The following is a 25,139-nucleotide window of genomic DNA, read 5'->3' on the forward strand; positions in this document are numbered from 1 at the left end:
CACAAATGACACTTTTATTATAGTAAGCAACAGGTATAGGTACACAATATAAAGTCAACTAGGCAAAAACAAATATAAAATGAATCACATCAGATGATTGTTTTATTCTCAATATGACTGCATGCACAACATTATATCAGTATTTTTCAATTGTTTATGGTGAGGTGGGTTAAACTGACCCGAGGGCATGTATGAAGCTGTTACAATAGTAAGGCTTGCAGAGTGACCCAGACTACATAGCATGCCCGAGTGCCCGAGTTTCCCATCTGTACCAGAAACACATTATTTATTCTTTTTCTTGTACATCTTTAATTAAAATTTTTATAACATTTTATGTTACAAACAGTTTTCGTTATTTTCACCAACAAGCACTTTCGTCATAGTATACTGACGTCATGACGTGCAATAATTTGAAAATACAGTAAACATCAAACAGTTCCAAAGCACGTCGTATTTTCAAACAAATTCAGTAATGTTATCTTTTTCAAATATTTCTTTTTTCAAATCTTATAATTAAAATTAATCATCAAATTATTAATCAGGGATTTTTATTCTTCATTCAATGAGCAAAAGTAAGAAGCAGCTACAATTATTAGTTCATATAAACATTTCAAATATTATTATCATAATAACAAATGTGCATGCAACATATTAAACATTATAATTTATATAACTTAAAAGAATACAAGTCTTTTTTCTATACATCATTTTATACGCAAAACCTAAACTCTCCAACAATAACACATTCATCAAAATATATAATCGTTTAATCATTAAAGCCTCTGTGCCACTATGAATTAAATAATTAGAAAAAAATATAAGTGAGTCTGATTAATTCCGGAGGTCCACACCATGCTTTATTAAAAAGAAATGTTTGGAAAATACTAACGTTGGTGGAACATAACGCTTAGCAAATAGTACCCGAGCAGTTGCCGGAATAGACAGGAGAAATAACTAAAGAAATACTCTACACGTTTTCAAATGGAATTTCATATACATAAATAAAGCTCCTGTTTCTAAAATAAAGGAGATACAAGTATTTTCGAAGGAATTTTTTTAAAAGTTGTTGAGTAAACATTTGCAGATTGGTACTCGCTCATGTTTTTGTAAAATGCAACAAAGTGTGGCAAATCATTAGAAATATTAAAACTAAGATACTAAAAGCTGGAACTCATCAGCAAATGTTGATATTTGCTCAAATATGGTTTTTGAAGACAATTTTAAAAAAAGCGTCAACGGTTTTGTTACGTTATTCATTGACTGACATTATCACTTGATGTGATCAATGTATGTTAACATGTCAAAATATCTCATTCCTGTGAGAAAGTACCGGTGGTCTAGTTTAAGATTAAATTGAGGTATTTTTTCTTGACTTTTCCGGCGTGTGTTCGCACCCCACTATACCCAACATACTTTTTAAATTTCGATATCGCGGAGTAAAATAATGAAAAAAATGGATAACTATTTAAACCCAACACGACTTAGTAAAAAAATGCAAATCAAAAGTAATTCAGAAAGTCACGTGATATGCAAATCTTGTTATGAAGTTGTGCACGCTTAATTTAGTTTTTCAAAAAGTAACTTTCGGTTTTGTTGCATATTGCAATTTCGATAAAAATACATTTTGGGGGGTTAAAAATTAAAAAAAAGGTTAAGGGAAGGCATTTGGATATACAAATGAAATGGAATTTTAAAAAAGTCTGGTAACTGTTCAGCCAATCCATGGTTTACTAAGCTGGGCGTTCAATTCATGATTGTAACAACATATAAAATTTATGTAAGTTGTTTTGAGTGTTTGGCGAAGAAAAGGGCTTTACTTGCAAGGCTGTTATCATGCAATACACTGTCATGCATATATATATTTTATTACAATAATCTGTATTGCAACAAAATGTTTAATTATTTTAAATTTTAACTTCTCTTATCTGAATGTTCAGGGGATGAAATTCTTGATTTTCCACAAAGTGTCACTCATTTCTCGTAATATCCCACCCAAACCCATGGTATTTAATTTGTTGTATAAGCTGGTGACAAATGTATGGAAGGGCAGTATAGTTGGTCTATACATTGCTTATTGTCAATCATAAAAAAAATCAAATACAGATAAGGACTTCAAATGTCGAGACGGATCGTAGAATCCCTATGGGTAAAAAGGACTGCAATTTAATTCAAATATAGACACTGTTGTTAATGTTCGTTGCGCTAAAAAGTCTCTCTTAAATAATACAAAGATGATAAGTAAAGTTTTAAAGTGAAGTCACAGCTCACTTATCGTTGTCGGACTATAAGGGTAAGCACGTATATGTGTGCATATTACTAGTATGTTTAAATAAATTGTTCACTGTGTTTTAAAGAAAAAGAAGTAGAGTTTAAACAGTTGTTGCATTTCATTCTTAACTCTCAGAATAAAATATTTGAAGCCCGCCTAGTTAAATAATCTAAATATCTTTTCATTATGCAAGGCCAGACTTCAAATATTCTTTGTTTCCCATCCCACGACCCAGAATTTTTGAGACCAAAATTAATATTTGTAGCTACAAATCGACTGCTAAATCGGTGTAGTCAATTAATTCGTCTCATACGCAGTGATCTCCATTGATGAGAATAGTGTTTTATAATGCAAAGGGAAGTAAGTGCTGTGTTTTGTTTTTTTTTTAATTAATTACGTTCTGCGTTTAGGATCAAGCCTAATTTGACTATGTATGCCAAATACAGTTTATGTCTGCCAATACAAAATCGCCATAACACTTTATTGGATGAAACCAAGGTGTACAATACAAATTAAAAAATCTCATAAACGCGTACAATACACATTAAGTTAAAGGTAACTCTAACTTTTTTTCAAAGTTAAATATAACAAAATAAATGAAATAAAGAAACAACCAAAAACATTCGGATATTAATATTAGGTTGCTTGGCAGAGATGGCGGAATAGTTACTTTTTTCGTCGTTTCAATCAATGGATGACTTTAGTTTATATAGTGATGAAAGGTGATGTCTGTCAAAATTATTATGATCACAGAAGCGGTATCCCACTTCCCTGAAACAATTCACCGGATTTACATAACTTCGAAATATGACCACTGGAGCCTTTCAAAAACCGGTATAAACCGGAAAACTTTGACCCATGATATTGGTCCCAGTGGAACCATTGGGTTCGTATGAACCATCAGCCAAATCACATCTATGATAGTAAATATTTTACTTAAGACCTAATGGACACGGCTTTAATAATTGCCAAATATACTCTTGAGTAGAAACGCCAAAGGCCTCTTATATCTAAAGAATACATTATGATTGACAAATTTGTCGAGGGGTACAAGATATTTGTTTCACGTCGGATATACATAAATTACCACGCTAGCAAGCAGATCTATATTCCGTCAAAATGCTAATCAAATAACATTTCAATAATGAAACACCGAACCTGGAACATAATACATGTATTCAAATAAGAATAAAGTTAAATATGACTAGAATAAAATTATATTATAATTGATTATAAATACATCGATTCTAAATAGAACATTATAAAGGTATTGCAGACATGAGGAAAATGAAAAAGAAAAATGCACTTTTAGAAAAAAATGTATGATCAATATAGGGTTAAAAAACATTAATGGAGATTCCACACAAACGGTTCATAACGTCTAAGCATTATTCTATATCTAAGACATTACACATATACAATACTTCCAAAGCAAAACAACATTAAATTTAGAGCAATGTTTATGCAGTAAAAAAAGCAAATGAAAACAACTTCAGAATGATGATACATATGGCTCAAAATGGCTCTACAATGCAACAGATATTTATATAACAGGTAACATAAAAGAGTTAAAGATAACCAGCAGTATAAAGCACTTGTGGCTAGTCAAGCTATGTACAGTCTTATTTAAAACGACACAAGGAACACTTGCATTCTTGTCCTGACCAGATGTATGTAAGTCTTTTGAATTCTTTAAAATTGTCTACTTGTCTTAACTCATTTGAAAGGTTGTTCTACATCTAGACAGCCTCAAAGGATATGGCAACTGAGAACATTTTAATAACTGTTAATAGCTGATGATGAAAAGTGCATTAGAAATCATGAAGCTAATATCATTATAACTAACATATATTATAGATATCTGTACCTAATACTGCTCGTATTATATGCTGCGGGGAAGCCGTTTAAAATTGAAAAAAAAAACAATCATTAAAAATCCAAGAAGTCCGTGCATTTATTCAAATTTTGTTGAATAATCGTTTAGAGAATATCTTAATTTATATAATCACAAAATATGAGATTATGTAAAAAAACTTAATTACTCATTTAGAAAGTCTATGTATTTGTTGCAAGGCCCGGGCGTATATGATATCATAGCTGCTTACAGATACTGAAATTATGCAAGGTTCCCAAGGTGGGGTATAAAGTTGTAGGTTACAATTAAGACAAGGGGATTGCAATAGTGAAAAAGTTGACCAAAAATATTCTGAGTAATATCGGGGGGTTTTCTGGAAGAAGAAAAAGTTCTGTCAGTACACTACCAACCAAGAGTTTTTACGCAGATTTTGCTAATCGTCGTTATCTGTTTAATCTAGTTTTCACTTTAAAGGAACTATAAACCAGATTGGCACCAAAACAAGTTGTTGTTTTTTAAAGAATCTCCGGACAATTATTTAATAACATGTTTTACTCTTTGATTATCATTATGGTAATAAAAATACCAAAATGTAAAAGAAATCGAGTCGGAGACAGGGTTCGTACCTGTGTCGCCAAAATTGCAGTCCAGAGTTGTTATCCACTGTGCAACGAAGGTTTACCTTAAGCTTGATAATATCACGTGATAACATCGACTAGCCAATCACGCATAAGAATGAATTCTAATAGGTAAACATACCTAGTAATCTTTTTTAATGGAAAATCACGAAAAAACTGCGAAAAATATATTGATTGTGGACTTCAGTTAGTTAGTTTCCATGCATTGTACACATCGATACCAAGTTTATGTCAGTTTTCGATCAATTTCTTTTTCTTTCGCTATTTCATCATACGGTGTATAGCCCCTTTAACCTGCAAATTAAGCGTATTGCACACTGCTTTAGGTAATTAAAGTAGCTAGTTTGTACTCATAACCTTGATTAATACCTGAAAATGATGCTTTGCAACTGTGGAAGATTTCTGATGTTATCCTCACCTTTTTCGCACTTATCTAAATTTCAAATGCCCCTATTAAACTTACAAAAACTAGTAATGTTTAGGGGAATTTTCCAAACGAAAAACGAAAACAACCTGCGCTGTTTACTTTAAACGTGTATTTGACCCTAGTCATTTTAAAACAAGATTTTTTGAAAATCTTTATTAAATAGTAACATACCTAACAAATCACATTTTAACAAACACTTTGTGTAATGATATTTTTTTAATTGAAAACTGAATTCAATTTGTATTTGTTTTGACACATACAAAAATGTACAATAACCTATGCTTTCCCAACAAAGACGCGTGAGCAATCGAACACAGCCACCAATGCAGACTCTTTCTACAGGCTTGAAAGCCCTTTCGCAGGTATACTTAAGTATCAATTAACTTATTTCCAAAAATGCTTTTACAAACACTCAATAATTCAGCGACCTTATTATCAAGTTTTGGAGAGGATATAGTTCAGCGTCGCAATCGGATGAAAGCCATTCTGCGAGTACGGTACAACTTACGGTAAAACTTACAATCTTCTTTTTGTACCCGCAGCCACTGTTTTAATACCTGCATGTCGCGGTAAGCTGCATCGCAGTGATATGCTGCGTAATTGTTTTCGGAAGTCATACGCGGTAGCCGCAGATGAATGCGGTGACCCGCGTACCACATGGTGGCTACCGCGGAATACATCGCAGCAAGTTACCGCGATGATGCAATCTCTCCCGCAAAGGCAACGCGCGGTTGGTAGTGTATTTCAAGCAATCATGATACTCAGATTTTAATACAAATCCAAATAAGATATCCGAACAGCAAAATAAAACCAATATATTTTTATAGTTTGAATTATCTAAAGTATTTATTGAAATTGATTATCTGTTCTACTAAGCTATGCCTTGAATATTTCACAAAGTATTAAATCACAACAATAATTTTAATAGTTGAACATTCAGATGTAAGTTCGTGGTTTTGTTTCATACCATCATGTACGTGAGTAATCCAAATACAATGTTTTTTCTGTAGTAAGTTTTTTTGTACATTCATCACCTATTTTCTCTTCTGATGGCATTCTATCCTGAAGGCAAAATCATGATAGTTTATAGAGCTTCAATAAACATAATCTATGACACTGTTTCATTTGAACCAAAGCTGTAAAATGTTTAAAGTAAGAATCTTGAAGTTTGAATCAACAATTATAGTGTTAGAAATAATAAGATAATAATAAGTGTTTGTGACAAGATTGAATAGAAAAGGTTGGATATTTTTGAAGGCAAATCTCCTGTTGTTAAAAGAAAGTATAACCTCCTCAAGAATAAGTTGCATTTTTCCGTTCACTCAGACTCCGCTCAGACATCCACATTTGGCGCTCTTATTGAGATGTTTTGTCCAGTTGTTTTTTATTTGTTCATGTACAAATGAAATCATAAGTTTGATTTAAAAACAAGTTTTATTCACAACAGTATTCCATAGGAGCCTCATAATGTATGCAGCAACCTTGTGTACCAAACAGTGAAAACTATGTAACGATTGTATTTGTTTTCATTAATATGGAAGAGAAGTCAATCTCAGTGAGATTTGCCTTTAATAGTTTAATGCAATGATATGAATCTTTCTTGAGTTCCTTTCTGGGTAGAAACCAGTAATTGTGTCCAGTAAGAGAGACAAAGCTGCTCCTGGCATACTTAAAGCACACCCATCTTGACAGCTATACCACTTAAAGGCTTACCTTTTGAATTGGCAATTGCTCCAATGAAATCTACTATCAAATCTACCACCAGGACCAAGATTCCAATTATGATGTATGCAGGCAAACAACTGCATGCCGAGCCCCGTGCTGAAAACACATATTAAACTGTTTATATGTAAAATGAAAAAAGATTCTGTTTTATATTACAAACAAGAGGCCCTTTTCAAGAGGCCCAAAAGGGCCTATGCTCTACTGGAATGGCTCTTGTGGTCATTTTTAATCCAGAGCATGTATGTATGGGTAAAAGGCAACAGACATAAAGTTCACATTTTGTGTCTGGGTTACCTGAAAACGTTGCACGTTCAACATCTGAGCCCAGAAAGTATTGTAAGCAGATTAGTTGCATGAACTATTTTAATATGTGCCAGGTAAAAGTCATCTCACAAAAAAATGCTTTCAAAACTAGACTCATGGTAAAAATTTCTGTAGTTTTAAAAAGTTGGTCAAAAGGTCAAAGTCAAGGGCATCTGAGGACAACATTGATCAATTTGAACAAACATTCACAAGCAATTGTGCTGAGATGGATGCAAAAAAACACACAAAAAGATTTTAAAACCTATCCCAATTTAATTTTACTAAACCTGTGAACCCTGGGTGCGGCCAGTAATGACCCCAGGTGCATAACTTGAACAATCATTCACAACCAATTTTGTTAAGATGAATGTGCCAACTACAGACACTTAGAGCTAAAAAAATTGGGCTTTCAACAAGAACAGGGCTGTCCGCAGAGTAATTCACAAAATCAGCTTCAGTACAAAAAGGATAATTACGCATTCTTGATAGCTTCATAGATACGGATATTTACACATTACGCAAAAACTTAACCAATGTGTGACGCCGAAGCTGACCCCAGAGCAAGCAGATTGAGCCACATAGCTTTGAATGGGGGTGGGTTACGGAAGAGGCCATTCACTCACACAAGGGGGGGGGGGGGGGGGGTCTTTAAGCCCAAATTTATGCATTTTCTTTTATTTCCATTTTCACATTATGTTGTTGTTGTTTATTTTTTTTTCAAATTTTGAAGGGTATCTAAAACTAAAATTTTAAAATGTCTTTTTGGGGGGAAGCATATAAGTGTAGTACTAAATGTAAGGAGTCTCCTTTTGTGAAATGTCACATTTTTCTCCTAAAAAGCACTAAAAATAAGAAAACACAAAGACAGTTTAACATTTGCAACAACCATGGCATTATAAAACACACATTCTGTTAAAATCATCAAGTGCAGGGGCGAATCTTATTTCGGTCAGGATAGCGAACGGTACAGTCAGGGCTGCTTTTATTTAATTGTCTTTGGTTAAATGAAGTTAAATATGCTGACATTTAGAACCAAATGACATTTAAAATCACTGTCCATGCTGAAAATAAAATAAAAATAGAATGTTGAAAAAAAAGTTCCGAAATAAGTTCTGTCAAAACTTAAAGCGGTCATGCAGATTCTTCCAATTGTTCTGACATTGAAGTCATGATAGTAAATGGTACATAAATTATTAATCTTGTAAAAAAAAATTACAAAGCAAATTTCATCATGAGCAGTTCACAAATAAACAAGAGATGTTTGTCAAACATTATGCCCCCCCCCCCCGAGCGCCATGTTGTCAGGATTATTTGGACAATTGAATGAAATATGCATGGACCTCCAAGTCAAGTTGAGGGCCATGGGTGCAGGCAGTGTCAAGTTATTACACAGAAAACCTTATGTGTTAAAGGTCACTGTGACCTTGACCTTTGACCTGATGACCCCAGCTTCCATGTCAAAATTGATGACCATAGGTCTGGGCATTGTTAAATCACTGATAAATCACTCGGACAAGCTTTAAAATCCTTTTACCATTTAAGGTCACTGTGACCTTGACCTTTGACCTGATGGCCCCTAAAATCAATAGGGGTAATCTTCATGTGAAGTTTGATGAGCATACGTCCAGGAATTGTTCAGTTATCACTCAGACAAGCTTTGGTCTACCGAGGGACCAACTGACCGACCTACCTACTGACCGACCGACACGTGCGAAGGAATATACCCCTCTTCTTCGAAGGGGGGCATAATAATCAAACATATTTAATAATTTGATTGTCTTAGAGCCACCTTGCCAACGTTTACAAATCTGCACTGAATGTCTGCTTCAAAGGCAACAATGTTTAAAATGGCGTGCCTTAGGTTTGTACAATAAGAATATCAATTGTTGTCATCAAAGTGCCTATATAATATGTTCCATTATTCCATCCTTTTTCTATCGCATTTAGCAAAATTTCCTCATTGAATTTGACATTTCTTAATGTACATTCTGATTGACTGACGTTCAATTATAGCTCCGCCTACTGGCGAAATTCCACTAATTTTTACTGTTTACGCTATCCAATTACCCGATCAGGGGTTTACCGATTATGAAAACACAGGTTGTCTGCGCATTACACAAATACATAATAAGCGGTCATAGTAAAATGACAAGGCACATGGAAAACATTACTATCATGAGTATTGCGCGATGTGTCTCAATTATGACAGTGGTTTACAGGGCCCTCGGTCTATGATGATGCTTCCAATAATAACAAGATGGCCATGATGGCCCTAAATTGCTCACCTGAGTAAAGGTTGTTGATCTTTGTTACCACTATAGAATGTTACAGAACAAATATCTTAGGGTTTATTTTCCTTTATAAGTCTATGTTAAACAGGTGACCCTCGTAGTGGGGCTAACTTTGAACCCAGGGGTATAATTTCAACAATCTTGGTAGAGGAAATATGACAATGCTACAAACCAAATCCATGATGCTTGATATTTGTTAGATCAAAACTGTACACATGTCCAAATTTCAAAGATGTAGCTTCAAAAAACAAGAAAGTAGGACAAATGGTCAACTGTCCTGAGTGATGTCAATATTGATATTTGTTTGCAAAACTGTACACATGGTCAAAATTTCATAGCAGTAGCTTTAAAAATAAGAAAGTAGGTCAAAATGTTACAATCAAGGTCACCCAAGCATAGCTTAGATATTTGTTTGCAAAACTGTGTACACATGGTCAAAATTTCATAGCAGTAGCTTCAAAAGGTCAAGGCCAAGGTCATCTGAATAAAAAATGGATATTTGTTTGCAAAATTGAACACATGGACTGAATTTCATTGCTGTAGCTTCAAAAATTAGAAAGTAGGTCAAAAGGTCACAGATGAGGTCGTCCCAGTACAACATTGATATTTTTTTTTCAAAAGTGTGCACATGGTCCTAATTTCTTCGCTGATGCTTCAGAAATTTATAAGAAAGTATATCGAAAGGGGTGGGGCATAATTTGAACACTCTTGGTAGAGAACCACTATATGATTATTCGTAAAAAAATATTTTTTAAAAGTCTAAGCCTAGAGGTTTGAGATAAGAAGATTTTCAATATATAAGTATGTAAAAAAAAATTGTGATCGGGGGGGGGGACATTTTTGACCCCAGGGGCATAATTTGAACAAGTTTGTTAAACGACCACTAGACTTTTTTTCAGTGCTCTGCGTGTAATTCATTTCTTTGATCAATTTTGAAAGCCACCACCTAAGGAACATCCCTGTGAAGTTTCATTAAAACTGTCCAGGCTGTTAGCAGGAGATGATGTTTATAAGCAATTGTTGTCGCTGGACAACAGACACAAAACACTGGACAAAGACTTATAATCACAATTAGCTCACCTTGAGCACTTTGTGCTGAGGTGAGCTAAAAAAGGGACCAACGGGATAGAGGGGGATAATAGAGGCTGAGCAATTGTGAACAAGAGGGCCATGATGACCCTAAATCGTTAATCTGAGTAAAAGTGTTTAACCTTAGTAATCAATATAGCTTGATATTATATATGCATGTGATTCAAATTTCAAAACTGTAGCTTCAAAAAAATTGGGCCAAAAGGTCACCTGACAATGTCAATATTAATATATGTTTTCAAGCTATACACATGCTCGAAATTTCATAACAGAGACTTAAGTAAATAAATATAAGAAAGGTCAAAAAGGTACAATAAAGGTTATCCAAGCACAGCATTGATATTTGTTTTCAAAACTGTACACTTGGTCAAAATGTTTTTGCTGCACCTTAAAAAAAAGTGGGTCAAAAAGTCAGTCATGGTTATCCGAGGACAATATTGATATTTGTTATCAAAACTCTACACATTGTCCAAATTTCATTGCTGGGTTCCAAAAAGGGTGGAACCGAATTTGACCCAAGGGGCGTAATTTGCACAATCTTGGTAGAGGACCACTATATATGATGCTCGTAACAAATTATTACAGGTATGGGCCTAGCTGTGTCAGATGAGACAAAAAACAGGCTAGCTGGAGCACTGCAGACAGCATATTAAAATAAGATCTTCGAAATCATTATTTATAACCTGTAACATGCTAACACAAAAGAGTTGTAAAGTTCTGTTAATTTAGACACCAGTTTAAATATCATAGTGAGTAGATTTAGGTCCAATTGAAATATTTAAGGGGAAAAGACGAAAAACATTCTAAGAGGCATGAAATTCTAGACGTATATTGGTTGCAGTCTATTGTACAAATTAATTTTTACTTCATCTATTTTAAGATATGGGTAGATTTTAGGACAATAGATAGAGCTTGTACAATTAAACACTGTATATTAGCATGAAATGTACTTTTGATTCTGTAAAATACAGTGTATAAATAATTACCTGAGATGGTGTTGATGGTGCTGTGATTCAAAAATAAAATCATAATGAATTATTTAACCTGAGTCATAAACAAATCATCTCATAGTATTCATTACTTACCACTTATTAGCTAAGCCTAAACAATACGTACCAAATAGTTTAAGTTTTGCTGAATATTTATTTCAAGTAGGTCTTTAAGTTAATTTCCAATAGAAACAATTTTATAATATAAGCTGTGATTATAAAGAAAGATGCACCCACATCAAGGATATAAAATCATATTTACACCTCAACGTCCATTCCATAAATGAACTGCCTTTTGGCAATTAGGCCTTTTTAAACTGACTATAAAAACGGTAGGGTCGGCGCCTATTTCGTAGGTATTTTTAAGGGTCGGGTAACCCGAACCAATTTTTTTTTTTTAGGCCTTACAAATATTTTCAGAAGAATGCAACAGCTTCGGATATGTTCAGATCGCGAATCTTGGCATATAAATATACATGTAAATTGAAAATTGTTTATCTTATTTATTGTTTGTATTGTGTCAAAAATTATTAAAATGTTTTCTTAAAGTGACTCGCTCATTTTTACAGATCAAAAATTAGTTTTCCCTTTTTTGCATCTGAAAACACTCATTTTATCATTATTTTACTCTATGATATCGAAAGTCAAGAAAGTCAATAGAAAACAGCCAGCTGGTCCACACGGCCACCTGGATTTTAACACAAGAGGCACATCAGTGCCTGTGCTCCACTGGCCAAAAGGTTCAAGCAAAGACCACCTAACGAACATTTTCGTCAAGTTTCATAGAAATACAATCATCAATTTTTGAGGAGAAGTTATTCAATTATTTTTTTTTACTTTAATAGCTCTGGCTGCCATGTTGTGCAGTGGACCGAAATGATTTGGGCAATTTGAGTAAAGGAGCACCAAACAAACATTTCTGTCAAGTTTTATCGAAAAAAGGTCATCGGTTTCGACGACAAGTCGTATAAAGTTTTTTTTTATTTTTTAGCTCTGGCAGCCATGGTGTGCAGTGGACTGGAACCATTTAACAAATTTTGGTTAATGACCACCCAAGGAACATTTCTGTCAAGTTTCATCAAAATCTGATCATCGGTTAACATTTAATCTGAATAGATTATGAAGCAAATATCTAACCTGAACAAGAACTGACGAGATTGAATCGACTTGGTGTTTCACTTACACTTTTCGGCCATTTATTTAGTTACTAAAAATAGCTGTTTCATAAACTTTCAGAATATCACTTAAACGAAAATTAATGTTCAGTCTATATATACTTTCCTATGTATAAATGTAAGGTTTTTAAATTGATCTTTTTGTGAGAACTTTATGCTTATATGTTTACTCATAAATTATTATTGTTTAAAAATTATTTAAAGATGCTATACGTGAAAAATTAAGACATTATATTTTTTTTCTATTAAAGGGAGGTAATTCAGTAGTAAAATGTAATCAAAGCTATTAAAGCATGGCATTTCTTTTCTAACCATGTTGATATTATTACAGTCTATTCAAGCAAGATGCCTTTTGTTTTTACATAGTACCCATAGGTTCTGAAAAACAAGGAGCACTATTCCCAACAGAAGGATGTCACTCCCTATCACTTCATGAGCATCATAATAAAGAAATGTTTACTCAAACTGCAAGCTGCTCAATTGAAATAGGTATTTACCTCAAGCATACAGTTTTATAATGTGGCAAAATAGTCGGACTACTAGATTGTCATTCGGACTAGTAAAATATGCCATTATGCTAGTCCAACTGGCTAGTAGGTTAAAATGTTTTTCGTGAAGACTGCGGACGAGAAGTCCTTAAAGGTTTTTCTATTTTTAACTCTTGCAGCCATGTTGTGCAGTGGACCGGAACCATTTGGGCAATTTTGGTTAAAGGGCATCCCGATGAACATTTATGTAAAGTTTCATCAAAATCTGATAATCGGTTTCTGAGAAGATGTAGTTTAACGTTTTTTTTTCTATTCTTAGCTCTGGTGCCCATGTTGTGCAGCAGACCAGAACTGTTTGGGCTATTTTGGTTAAGGACTACCCAAGTAACATTTCTGTCAAGTTTCATTGCAATACGATCATCGGTTTCTGAGGAGAAGTCGTTTAAAGGTTTTTCTATTTTTACCTCTGGGGGCCATCTTGTGCAGTGGACCGAAACCATTGAAGCAAATTTGATAAAGGACCATCCAAGGAACATTTCTGTTAAGTTTCATCAAAATCTGATCATCGGTTTCTGAGAAGATGTTCTTTAAAGGTTTTTCTATTTTTTTGCCCTGGCAGCCATGTTGTGCAGCGGACCGGAACCATTTGAGCAATTTTGGTTAAGGACCACCCAAGGAACAATTCTGTCAAGTTTCATCAAAATCTGCCTATCCGTTTCAGAGGAGATGTCGTTTAAAGATTTTGCTATTTTTAGCTGTGGCGGCCATATTGTGCAATGGACCAGAACCATTTGAGCAATTTTAATAAAGGACCACCCAAGGAACATTACTGTCAAGTTTCATCAAAATCTGCCGAACCGTTTCAGAGGAGATGTCGTTTAAAGATTTTGCTATTTTTAGCTCTGGCGGCCATATTGTGCAATGGACCGGAACCATTTGAGCAATTTTGGTAAAGGACCACCAAAGGAACATTCCTGTGAAGTTTTGTCAAAATCCACTTATCAGTTTCAGAGGAGATGTCGTTTAAAGTAAAAGTTTACGCACGCACGCACGCACGCACGCACGCACGCACGCACTCACGACGGACAATCTGTGACGACAAGCTCCATGGCCTCCGGCCAGTGGAGCTAAAAACTGGTGGATATGTTGACCTTTTAAGGATACTTGATAACATCATATATGATAATGTCAATCAACCAATCACGCAACACCACAGCAGTAATTAATTTTCAATTGCCTTTTAAACTCTAATAAAAAAGATGATATTTGAGTAAATATCAACATTTGCTGAAGGTTTCCAGCTTTTGATATTTTGGTTTTAACACTCAGTATGATTTGCCACACTTTATTTCATAATTAAAAAAAATGTGTTTTACAAACCACGATTAAGTCCCTTTAAATGAAACAAGAGCCGTCGTAAGACAGCGCGCTCGACTACGCCGCTTTGACTTAGAATACAATAACGATGTAATAATACCGAGTTTGGTCTCTTTATGTCAAACCTAACTAAAAGTATTCAATACATAAGGTGACATTGATGCTGCCCTCCCACCGGCCCGCCAAAACAATGACGCAAGTCATTCAAATAACTTGATTTCCCATTACGAAAATGTGGTTAAGAATATACAAATATGCCTTTCATTAAGGAAATTTAAAAAAAAATAAAAAAGTTCAAGGGACATAATTTGTATTTAGGCTTAAAACGGAGTAATGTTTCTTGTTGTAAGATGGTCGTAAATAATTTTGAATTTTATTAAGTGTATTTAATGAACGGTATAGAAGTTTTTTTATTAAAATCCCAACTTGCCCTTAACCTTTACTTGCCTAAAACTTTAACCTAAGTCAATCAGGGATCATAACTTGTATTAAGGATATGGAGTTATGTAACCTCATTAAAAACTTTAACCTCAGTTCCATAGTCAAACCGGGGCCATAATTTGTATAAAAGATAATATGGAGTTATCTAACCTTATTATGTGATGGCTCTGAATATCTGTGTGAAGTATTAAGTCAATTGAATGAATGGTATTGGAGTTTTAAGTGAAAATCTCAACTTGCCCTAAAACTTTAACCTGCCCTAAAACTTTAACCTAAGTCAATCAGGGGCCATAACTTGTATTTAGGATAATATGGAGTTATGTAACCTCATTGGGTGATGGTCCTGAACAATTGTGTGAAGTATTAATTCAATTGAGCAAAGGATATAAAAGTTATTAATAAATATTCCAACTTGCCCTAAAACTTTAACCTAAGTTCCATATATAGTCAATCAGGGACCATTATGTGTGTACAGAATAATATGGAGTTATCTAACCTCATCATGTGATGGCCCTAAACAACTGCGTGAAGTATTAAGTCAATTGAATGTAGGGTATTGGAATTATAAGTGAAAATCCCAACTTGCCCTAAAACTTTAACCAGATGCCGACGCTGACGCTGGGGCGAGTAGTATAGCCCACCTATTCTTCGAATAGTCGAGCTAAAAAGGATTTCTTTAACAATTCTGGAAATAATTAATGAACTATTGGTGCAAATATAAGTAATCAACCCAGTCATTCCTTCCTTAAGAGAAGCCATCAAATGTTAATAAAGCATTATTGCAAACTCAGTGGAAACACAGTAAGGATTTGTGATTTTGAATGAAACAATCATAGAAGATACTATTAGCTTGTTTTAATTATACCCAATAGATAAAAATATAAACTTACCTAAGACATTAATTTTCAGATAGTTGCTGTAAGTGGTGACTCCTCCAATTGGAACAGAACAACGCCAAACATTTCCATTATCAGAAATGTTCAAAGAAGGGATTGTACATCTATACTCCAATGTATCGCATGTTACCACTAACCCATCTGGAGGAGTACTTGGCACTGATATACATGAGCCTCCTTGCATACCGACAGTAACAATCGTTTGTTCCGTTGTCCCTGTTGAGTCTGACCTACACCATGTCACTGAAGGTGTAGGGTCTGATAAGGCACAAACCAGTTTCAATGGGCTTCCTTCAGTAACTGAAGCTGCATTGGCTGATAATACTGGAGCTTGGGCTTCTGAAAAAAAAAAGTCATCAACTGAATTAATATTGACATGATCTGTGTCAACCATAAACAATATAATTATGTTGTTATAATTGTAACTTTTGCTCATATTTGGTCTTAAAGGGCCGATGAAAAAGTGAATTTTGTAGCAAACAAAAGAATAAATGCAAAATTTATATTAGTTACTCAACCAGGAATATTCCAATAAATCAAGAGTAAAAAAGTACTGCATTGTTATCTGTGATGTTTTATTCAATTTGAGTTGACTTTTGCAAATTAAGATTCGAAAAACGTGCAAAAATCTATGGGAGTTGACTTCAAACTCCCAGATCAAAATGCAGTACTTATTACACATACCAGAATACTGGGTCAAAAGATCTCTGACACTTTAATGAGATTTTTTCAAGATATTCCTCCCTTATCTTTTGAGATATCAGATTTTTTTCTTGAAAAGTGAACTTTACAGGGGTTTTTTTCAGTTACAAATTTTTAAGGGAAACTGAAATTTAACAACAATTATTTATTTTTTTTGGTTCTGAAATATGTGTACAAATGGGGTCAAATTCTAGTTTGACAGGTGTAATTCTTGATCATTTTCTAAAAGTGATGTCATGAAATATTTTTCTTGTTTTTTCTGTAAGTTTTTCCATATATATTTCAAAAAATTTGAACAATTAGTTCGAACAATTAATATTTTTTATTAGAATTATTAAATAAACGTTCATCCGAACACAAGGCTCCTTCACAACCTGATGTCATATCTTGACATCATCGAATAGGGCTTAAAAAAATTACGTTTGGTTCGGGTTACCCAACATTACCTATGAATGCACTAGGTGGAATACTAACAAAAGTATTTTGCCATGAATAAATTGCTTCCAAATTTATAATGGCTATAATTATTATATACTGTATACAAAATAAATGAGACAATTGACAACAACAATACACGAGGGTTACTCTTAATACCAGATAATTTCAAATAATTCGAAACAACTACTGAATATAGCTACTTTATGATGTAAAAAGGTACATTTTTGTTGTTAAATTATTACTTTTTTTAAACATTTTATGATGTCCAAGATATGCCTCCCTTTGTATTTTTCCCTTAGACTTGTATCTATATAAGTGACGTTTCAATTGTTTTCCCACTGGGTATATGTACATCTATATGTTACAAAAAAGACCATTGATGCAAAGCATCAAAGGGCACCTTGAAATAGTTTGTAAAATTAACAAACTTATATATGAAAAATGGATGACAAATGAAATTTAATAAAACAAAATATTTATCATTTTATCGGTTTCTGACTTATAACATCTCATGGCGGGCTGTTGTCTAGTCAACGTGTACAATTAGGGTTAAACGATACGCCAAAGAATGTATGTATATATGTATATCATAATCATAATGCTAGACCTGCCCCAATTCATGAAATGATATAATGCGATTATATGCTTTGTTTGTTTAGAGTTTATCAATGTCTGCCCTGGACGCCTATTGGCTGCATTATGACTTGACACAGCCATGACACCATCTGGGCTGTTATTCAATATTTGTCTTAATTGGGTCTAAGAAAAATGTAGCTAATCGGATTACTTGTTAATAATAAATGACCAATAGAGTGAATGAAGTCAATTATGTATGTTCCTAAGATGCCTTAAGTTGCATATATATATTGAATACCACTCCAGGACTTACATTGTGTTGAAATGCCATAAGTTACATGTGATAGCATTGACTTCAATACCCAGTCCAATCCAGAAATAAGAAGACTTGAGGAAACAGAGTGCGATACTAGATATCCCGGTGCGATACCCTAGCTCTTTGCAAAGAGACCTCTTGGTTCTTTAACATGCTTGGTGTACAGCACCTGTACACGTGATACAACTTTCCTAGGTTTGACCAGTACTGAGTAGTCACTACACCTTTTCCAGAATACTGTATCCTTTAAATGCCGAGCGCTAGGAAAGGGAGCTAATGGTACAATATTTTCACGTCTTTCAGTTTAACCCGGCCAATGTTTAACCCCGGCCAATGTTTAACCCCGGCCAATGTTTTACCCCGGCCAATGTTTTACCCCGGCCAATGTTTTACCCCGGCCAATGTTTTACCCCGGCCAATGTTTTACCACTTCTGCACTTGAATCAAACCTTCTACCTGAGCTATCAGGGCGGTCATTTTTACAATACACTTTTTTCGATTAGTTTATAGGTTTCAATTAAATGTGACGTGTCAATTTGTTAATTATTGTTAATATTGATGTATTGAAATATTTATTATTTCATTTTTTTTTCTCTTATACCCATGTGTACATTCTAAAATAAAGACTATTCATTAACATGCTATTTCATTTCCTTATTTAATTTATATAAATCTGTTATCACATTTATTGTCTGCGGCTTTTGGTTGATAACTGCCCCTGTGGGAACAAAACTACCGAACTAGCTTATCCCAGGATGTCATTTGTCAATCTTTTTCTTTAGACTTGGGTTTTCAGGGTTCGACTTTAACTTTGAGGAGCACTCGCAAAATTTTGCGAGTGCATTTTGAGGGAACTGGCAAAATGAAAAATCAACTTGCAATTTTATCATTTGCTTTATTCCCTTATAATACTGTCTAATTAAAGTTGAAATTTACAACTAAGACAGAATTTATTATGAATATTTAAAAGTAGCAATCTTGAGTGACTCGACTACTAGAACTTGTTGATGGCTTATTCTATTACGGTAAAGTCACTCATCAGATGCTGGCAGCTTTTTGATAACAAAGCTGTCCAATAATTTGACATTGTTCACTTTGTATATTTACCCTCGCCATCGGGTAATTTAATACCCATTCGACAAGCACGCTACAGATTTCATTAAGTCTATAAGTATTAAAAACAATAACATTATAAATTTAAAATAAATAAAAGCAACAGTAAATGTAGCGTGGATGCTTTGGACTATGAAATATATCGATCGATGAAGTCTATTCATTTTGAAAGTTGGGCGGAAATATATTCAAAGGTTGGTGGGGTTTACATATAGTGCACGAAAGCGCTAAATGTAGCCAATGATTGAGCTAGGTGATTACGTCATTTGTCACTTTGTATTATGCACGCCTCGGAGCATACCGGAAAGATTCGAGATAAACTCGACCTTTTCTGTATTTGTTATATTTTTGAAAACTTACAAGAGCGTGACTCCCTACTGTCTTCTTTATACTGGTACTAGTGTAAACATGCCACTTATAGGCTGTTTACACTCGACTACGTAGCGGAGTTAAGTTCATGTTTATTCTACTTTCCTTTTAACCTTTTGTGGTCTAGAAAAAGCCATTTGCAGAATTCTGCGAGCTTGAATAAAAGTCACTCGAAATTTGCAAATGTCGCTCGCATTTTGTGAGTATGAGAGTCTAAATTCGAACCCTGATTTTGGAAAAACAATTTGGAACAATATCTAGCATTATTCATAATTCATAGGATTTGATTGGAAGGAAGTTTGCTGTGGTACTGCAGTGTCACCAGTACTTGAATTGATCCGTGTGAAGGTACATATCTATTGCCATACATCATGACAATTAATATTGCATATTGATCTATAAATATAATGAAAAACAGACTTCTCTGGATTCAATAATCCCCAAACCTTCAGGAATAATCCGTACAGATGTGAAATTATCCGGAAGTCAGTAAACGGTGTCAAGGTAAACACTGACCCGACAAATTTTTTTATCATCAAAACCAATGATTTCATCGCCGATTGGGCTATCTTAAAGGAATATTTTCGTAGCCCGTGTCATTTTTTCGTCGCCATTGGCCATCTGGCTAACGTTAATTTCACACACTGGTGAAAGTAACAAAATGAAAAAATACTGAAAAATGTGCTGGGGGTTTGGAGGCCCTTAGGAAGCTCTTGGAATGACGTTACTATAACACACTTCAAAGCCCCTCCTGACAGTTTGACAATTTCAAAAACAAAGCCTCTTCAAGACTTGGATATTTTAGGCTCTTGCACGTTGGAAAAAATCCACTAAACATATCAGCAAACACATCAGAGGATGTATATACATCTCATAAGTATCATACCCCAGGGGTAGAAACTTTATTGATTCACTTTTCATGCTTGAAGTCAGGCCTATAATTAAGAATTGTTGACAGATTACTTGCTTACTATAACACCAATTTGTAGTATGTCGTAAAATGTTAACAAAAATATTCAGCAAATGTGCTTCCAGTTCATGTGATCTTCTTTACGGAAGTCTTAGTGGTGGAAGAGCATTGATAATATATAGGTCATTGTTACAGAAATGAACGCCTTAAGTTCTGACTACATTTGACTTGTATCGGTGTGTTGTAGGCTGTCACACTTCATTTCTTTCTTTTAGGATAAAAATGGGAATCCAAAATGAAATATATTTTCTGACTGAATAATCTGAATAAACTGATATATTTTACGACAATTTATGTGAGATAATACCAAATCACAGTGCAAGGAAATAAAAAATCTAGCATTTTCAATTTTATTTTCTGCAGTTCGTGGGGTGGCAGGTTTGTCAAACAAAGAAAAAGAAGGGGCCTTTAATATAGGAAAAATCCAAATATATCAAAATCTTTAAATCATGACCTTGATCCTTGATCCAATACCGCCATAAAGCTGCGCTTTTCATAAAAATAGCTTAGCTATTTTGCCCAATATCACCAAGAGCTGAGTTTTTTTAAGAAATTAGCTAAGCTATTTTGGCAAAAAAAGCATAGCTTTAGCGCAGCAGCTGTGTTTTTTTTCCAAAAAGCTGCGTTTTTTATAAAAAAAAGCTGCGCTTTTTCGGGCCAATACCGCTAAGCTTTTAGCTATGCTTTTAGCTGTGCTTTTAGCTCAGCTTTTAGCTTAGCTTTAGCGAACCTTTTTTGGCACGGGAAGGGGCCTTAACTGCATTCCCATGACTCTTCCTATATATACCAAGTTTGGTCACTATATGTCAAACCTAGTTTAAATTATTTGATACATAAGGTGACTTTGATGCTGCCCTCCCATCAGCCCGCCCGAACAATGATGCAAGAACTTGTTTTCCCTTTATAAAAGCATGACTAATAATATAAAAAATGTGCCAGTCAAAAGAATTTAAGCCTTTAAGAAATAAAAAAAATCAATCAAGGGCCATAATTTGTATTTAGGATTGAAATGGAGTTACAGTATTTGACCTTATTGTGCAGTATTAAGTCAATTAAATAATGGGAATTATATAGAAGTTTCCCGACGGAAAGCAGTTTCCGACAAATTGTTTTTTGCGTACTTTCTTCAGATCTTTATAAAGAAGGTACTGCAATACAATTATATGGTTAAGTAGGCAATCAAAAGTTGGAGTTCTTACCGAGACACGTAAATAACTTCTATTTAATTTAGTATTTAATGTTTTTTATGCTTATTTTTCATTTTGTACAAAAACTTGCACATGGGGATCGTCACGTGCAGCGAATTAGGCATGCGTGTGAACCTAATTTGCATATCATGATATGAATAGCTAGTGGCTACAAGGTATTCCTAAATTGACTTATAGAAACGATGATCTTCATGCACATATTTGTGAACAATGTTGTCGTGCTGGTTTCACACCCTTTTTCACTAAAATGTGTACAAATACTGTAAGTTCCTATAAGAAATGAATCAAAATATCAATTTTGTTAATTGTGGTAAATCTTATTTGGGAGTAAGTGAGTGCATCTTTAAATATACTAAATGTTGGTACAACTGGTTGGCGGTACATTTCCGAACAGGGCACACATCCCAAACACCAGCTAAAACACGCGTTTGTTTACCATGATCGATTATTTGATGATCTAGATCAATATACAGGCTTGCCTTGGTCACACTTGCGAAGTTTCTTCTTGTTTTGTTAAGCATTTTTCTAAAAAAATGTTTATATCTTAAAGATCAAAATGTAGCACATGGGGAAATGATGTCAGAGGGCGCACGCGCATCTTTAGGTTTTGCAGTTATGTTGACCTACATTCAAGGGACTTATAAATAGAAATCACGCTTTAGATTTGAATTGCATGTTTTAAAAACAATCGGAAACAATAAATAACTTTGCATCTAAGTGTTTATTTAATATAGCATACTTATTAATTATAATTGTATGACCATGTATTTTTGCTTTGCAAGTGTTCGGTATTAGTGCCTTCCATAGCATAAATTTAAGGGTGATTTACTGTCCATAAAATGAACGATTTTCGATGTAAAATTGATGAGATCGTGAATCTGTATTTTAACAGACGTTGTAACATTAACCAAAGATGTTTCATATGCAATTTTAACTTACTACAACAAAAACTCTCCAAGATAATTGTGAAAAACCTCAAAAAGTGTTCGGATTTGTGACCTTAGCCAGTAGAATGATGCAATGAATAACACTTGTTGAAAGTTTGTTTTATTAAACTAAAATATAACCATATTTTATTTTATTAAACTTAATCAATGCGCCAGTCAATTGCAACCACAGCCCCCCCAGGTCCGGGGAATAGCAGGGTCCAAGCCAACCCCGGGTAAAATCCCCGCCCTGCAGAGACGAACTGATAGTAAAATCCCTGCCAAATGCCCCCGCACCCAAGGGACCATAGGTAAGGCCATTCCCCGCTATATTTTGCATGAAATCTGCTTTTGGGTATTTGTTTCAATGTATCTACTCCTCTTTTGATTGAATTTGATACTATTATTCAATAACATATACACAAATAAAAAGAGTGCCCGAAATGGACCAAGGGCAAGGCGAAAAAATAATTGTAAAAAAGTGTCCTGAAGTAGGGAATTCAGTAGTTCTGGCTTCCATAACTTTACTGGTTGAGAAGCAGTTTCCAACGGAAAGCAGTTTCCGATTAATCGCTTTTTCGCGTACCTTCCTTTGATCTTCATAAAGAAGGTACTGCAATTCAACTATATGGTAACTAGGCAATCAAAAGTTGAAATTCTAATTTGCATATCTATGAATAGCTACAAGGTTTTCCTTAATTGACTTATACACACGATGACCATTGTGTACATATTTGTGAACACTGGTGTCATGCTGGTTTCGCATCCACATTCACTTAAATGTATACAAACACAAGTTTCCATCAGAAAAGAATAAAAAAAATCATTGATATTCAGTCTCTGCCTGATTTCGAGTATGAATTGAATGTCATAAATTTATAACATTTCTCTTATTACTCTTATATTTAGTTTATTAAATAAACGGATAATAAAAAAAACACACAACAGGCACACATGTAAGAAAAATATCGAAAATAGCAGCTTGAGCTGTAGTTATATAAAATGTGAACAATTTAAGTAGATTTTTAAACAAGTATGCATAATTCAATACAAACGTATAATAACTGTCGGAAACTGCTTCTCAACCAGTAATGTTGATATTTCTTTTTATGTTTACAACACATTAAACCAAAAAAGGTAATATATAACGTGTTCGCTGAAGTTCTTTAGCTAGGAATTAAGTAACATTAGCGGTGGTTATCAGATTTAACAAGAAAGATATAACCTTACCAATGACATGTCTGCAAACGCTGTTTAGAAGTATCACAACTATTGGCAAATATAAGCCCATTTTCACGGAAAGCTTAAACGAAAGTAGATATTTAGCGTTTTTTTTAAAAATAACGTAAACCGTTCTGAAGGGTGATGCTAAGACCCGGTTACCGGTACCCGTTATCAGCAATCACGTTCAGGTATGACTGCTTTGTAGTTATACTTACAAAATACGATCGCCGTTGTGGAGTTAAAAATATTTTATTTTTTTCTTATTTAATAACTTTAAACTGGATCCCTTTCTATGATAACATAGTTTGCAGTTATCCAAATCTGATCTAATTATAGTTGTTTCGGCAGAAAAACCGAAACTGGATCCCTTTTTTAGTTAATTGCACAATTCAAAAAGGCTACACATTAATAAAAAGGAATGGATTCAATAAAGTCATATACTTCAAATAAAATAAAAATGAATTTCAACTGATCCCTGTAAAGTCAGCAACAAGCAGTACTTACAATAATAACAAGTATTATTGCACCACTAATAATGAATCTAACCCATTTGGACCTCTTATAGTCAACTTCACGCAGTATGTAGTATGGCTATAGCATTTGCAGATATCAAAACTGGATCCCGCCTTATAATGATCTACCCATAAAATGCAGTTAATGAAAACTGGATCCCTTATAGCCAACTGCACGCAGTACATTGTATGGTTACACGGTTTGCAGAGTTTATAAAAACTGGACCCCATATAGTAATGCTTTACCCATGACATGCATGTATTTAACCCAAACCGCACCCCTTTAAGTTGACCTCACGCAATACTTATTATGGTTACACGGTTTGTAGTTATAAAAACTGGATTCCATGCAGTAATAAAATACTCATGAAATGCAACCATTTAACCGAAACTGCATGCCTTAAAGTCACCTTGTCTTAGTAGCCGCGCTATCCCTGATTCACCAAGATGGTAAAGGAAGACAAGTCAACATGGAAGGCCAACTACTTGGCACGGTTTGCAGACTTTATGAAAATTGGACTCCGATGTTAAATGGCTTATCAAAACTGGATGTCATATTGTACTGATTATTTTTTGCCAAATATGGATCCATTAAAATCAACTGACATATTAGAATATATATATAATATAATATGACTGTTCATTTTGAGTTATCAAATCTGGATGCAAATGTGTTTTATATCCGATTTAGTATGAGTTCATATTATGGAGTTATCAAAACTGGTCCCATATACTTCTAAATATCACTACATTTCAATATGCGTTAACTGCTTCGAGTTATCAAAACTGGATGCCATGTAGCCAATTGCGCGTTATAATACG

At 34.2% G+C, this 25,139-nt stretch overlaps 1 protein-coding gene across 1 annotated transcript; it reads right to left on the reverse strand.

Moving 5' to 3' along the window:
* On the reverse strand, positions 1-23,917 carry LOC128235058 (uncharacterized). The gene is made up of 4 exons (XM_052949764.1): positions 23,812-23,917; positions 15,958-16,302; positions 6,903-7,010; positions 1-6,251 (listed from the first exon to the last, which is right to left on the reverse strand). The coding sequence occupies exons 1-4, from the start codon at positions 23,870-23,872 to the stop codon at positions 6,247-6,249; spliced, it is 519 nt and encodes a 172-aa protein (XP_052805724.1). The 5' UTR covers positions 23,873-23,917; the 3' UTR covers positions 1-6,246.
* Positions 23,918-25,139: the final 1,222 nt, after the last annotated feature.

The sequence above is a fragment of the Mya arenaria genome, chromosome 5, assembly GCF_026914265.1.
Source record: "Mya arenaria isolate MELC-2E11 chromosome 5, ASM2691426v1".
In the NCBI taxonomy this organism is placed as follows: Eukaryota; Metazoa; Mollusca; class Bivalvia; order Myida; family Myidae; genus Mya; species Mya arenaria.